This window comes from Echinococcus granulosus (assembly GCF_000524195.1).
Source record: "Echinococcus granulosus chromosome Unknown EG_S00372, whole genome shotgun sequence".
NCBI classification, from domain to species: Eukaryota; Metazoa; Platyhelminthes; class Cestoda; order Cyclophyllidea; family Taeniidae; genus Echinococcus; species Echinococcus granulosus.
Genome location: NW_020170752.1, coordinates 10,148 through 11,819, shown reverse-complemented (window position 1 = coordinate 11,819; position 1,672 = coordinate 10,148). Strand labels below are relative to the sequence as shown.

Genomic DNA, 1,672 nt, shown 5'->3' with positions numbered 1-1,672 from the left:
CGATTTCGAAAAAATAAAACAACCGTATACGTGGAGTTCGGCTTGAGAGAAGATGCCTCACCTTTGAGCGTACGTAAATTCCACTTTGTTTGAACTTTCCAAAGGCAATCACCTCAGGGTACTCCCCTGTTTGAAGTACATTTTACAAGCCTCTTAGGTTTTGTAGCAAATCGTTTGCTATGTTAATTTTCCTTTCTCTCGGTTTACCTTTTTCCCTACATTGGCCTTTGATTTATTTTGACTTCAGGCGCAAATAATTTATGATAGTGGCATCTTGTGTTCGCGGAGGAACGGTAACCTCGCAATATCCAATGCTGATAATTGTTGCAAGTTTTACATATTTGTGTGCACACTGTTTTTTCCTAAAGTCAGTGGCAATGCTGTGTTGGTGGTGTAACCCTGAGGTGGGAATGTCAGAGAAATGTTTCTTCGCAACATGTCTTCGCAACAACAAGGGCCATTCTTTCTCACATATCAGTCAGCCAGTAAGTCTCTCAAGGGTGGAATCAGAAGTCTTCCACGACATTGCCAATTAATGACGCGCAGAGTACTGCATCTTTGGGCGCTGCTGCTGCTGCTGCTCCTGCTGCTGCTTTCCTGTAGCCGAATGATAACTTGGGTTCGAAGGCAAAAATCCCAAATCGCACCCATCTAATTCAGAGAACCATTCGTGTGGTTCCGAAATATGGGGAAATATCACTTAATGAAGCAAGTCCAACTGGTAAACTGCATGCATCCTCACTAGTCTCTATGTGCCCTAACGCTAGGCAACAGTAGTGTGTGGCACGAACTGCTTAAACTTTTAACTACTAGATAGAATTTTGCGTTAATTTAACTTGGAATAAGCAGCCAATGCATGGAACTAGGTTTTTGCCTTCACAGCGAATGCGCACCCATTGCTAGAGTTACTGAAACTGATGAGCTGCTCACCCTTAAATATTCAAAAACAATTACTAAACCTTTGTTTTATTTTAGTCTGGGAAACTAATCACTTCGAAGCTTGTAAGATAGTTCGTGGCCACTTCCGTCGTTTGCGCAACATCGAATTCAGCTCCATTGCACTTGACACAGGAAAGGAACTACTGGCGGTCTCCATCGAATGGACGCTGGAAGGTATGCTTAAAAAGACAAGCACAACTAGCTTTGACTTTAAATTATTGCAAGGCATTAAATTGCAAATTTGGGTTTCAAGGTGTCTCCAGCGAATGCCAGGAATGTGAGGGTAAGATAAGTTCAGCTATTATTCCTCAAAATTTTGCATTTAAGTTGCAAGTCAGACATTCAGTTTCCCAGAATTTCTTTCTTTTTTCTCAACTTTCCTTCTGCTTTCTATTTGCCCTATCGTTATTCCTTTGTTCTTTCATAAAAATCTGACTTTACCAATTAGAATTTGTTCACTGTGAGTCATGTGTAACACATTTCATTCTCATTGCAAATTTGTGTACAACCAAGTAAATTGCAATAGCGTCTTTTTCAACACGTTGGAGTGCTTCCTTTTGCTGACAAATTTATTCACGAGTTTGAATGAACTGCAATGTTAAATAGTTTAATCTGTGAAACTAATGCACTGGCATTTCTAGTGAGCATCTTTGAATACAAATATATACGTGGCTCCTCGAGACCTTCTTGAATATCAAAGAAGGCGTAGCACTCCGGCTGTTTACCCATATTT

The 1,672-nt window shown here is 40.4% G+C and overlaps 1 protein-coding gene across 1 annotated transcript in view; it reads right to left on the bottom strand. All coding sequences in view use genetic code 11, as the record gives it.

The window, feature by feature from the left end:
* Nucleotides 1-1,394: 1,394 nt before the first annotated feature.
* Nucleotides 1,395-1,672, bottom strand: part of EGR_11086 (hypothetical protein) — a gene marked incomplete at both ends in the record, with an annotated part of 3,546 nt that continues 3,268 nt past the window's right edge. Inside the window, one exon of the mRNA XM_024500335.1 lies at nt 1,395-1,499. Coding sequence (XP_024345251.1) covers nt 1,395-1,499 — 105 coding nt within the window. The remainder of the gene's footprint in view (nt 1,500-1,672) is intronic.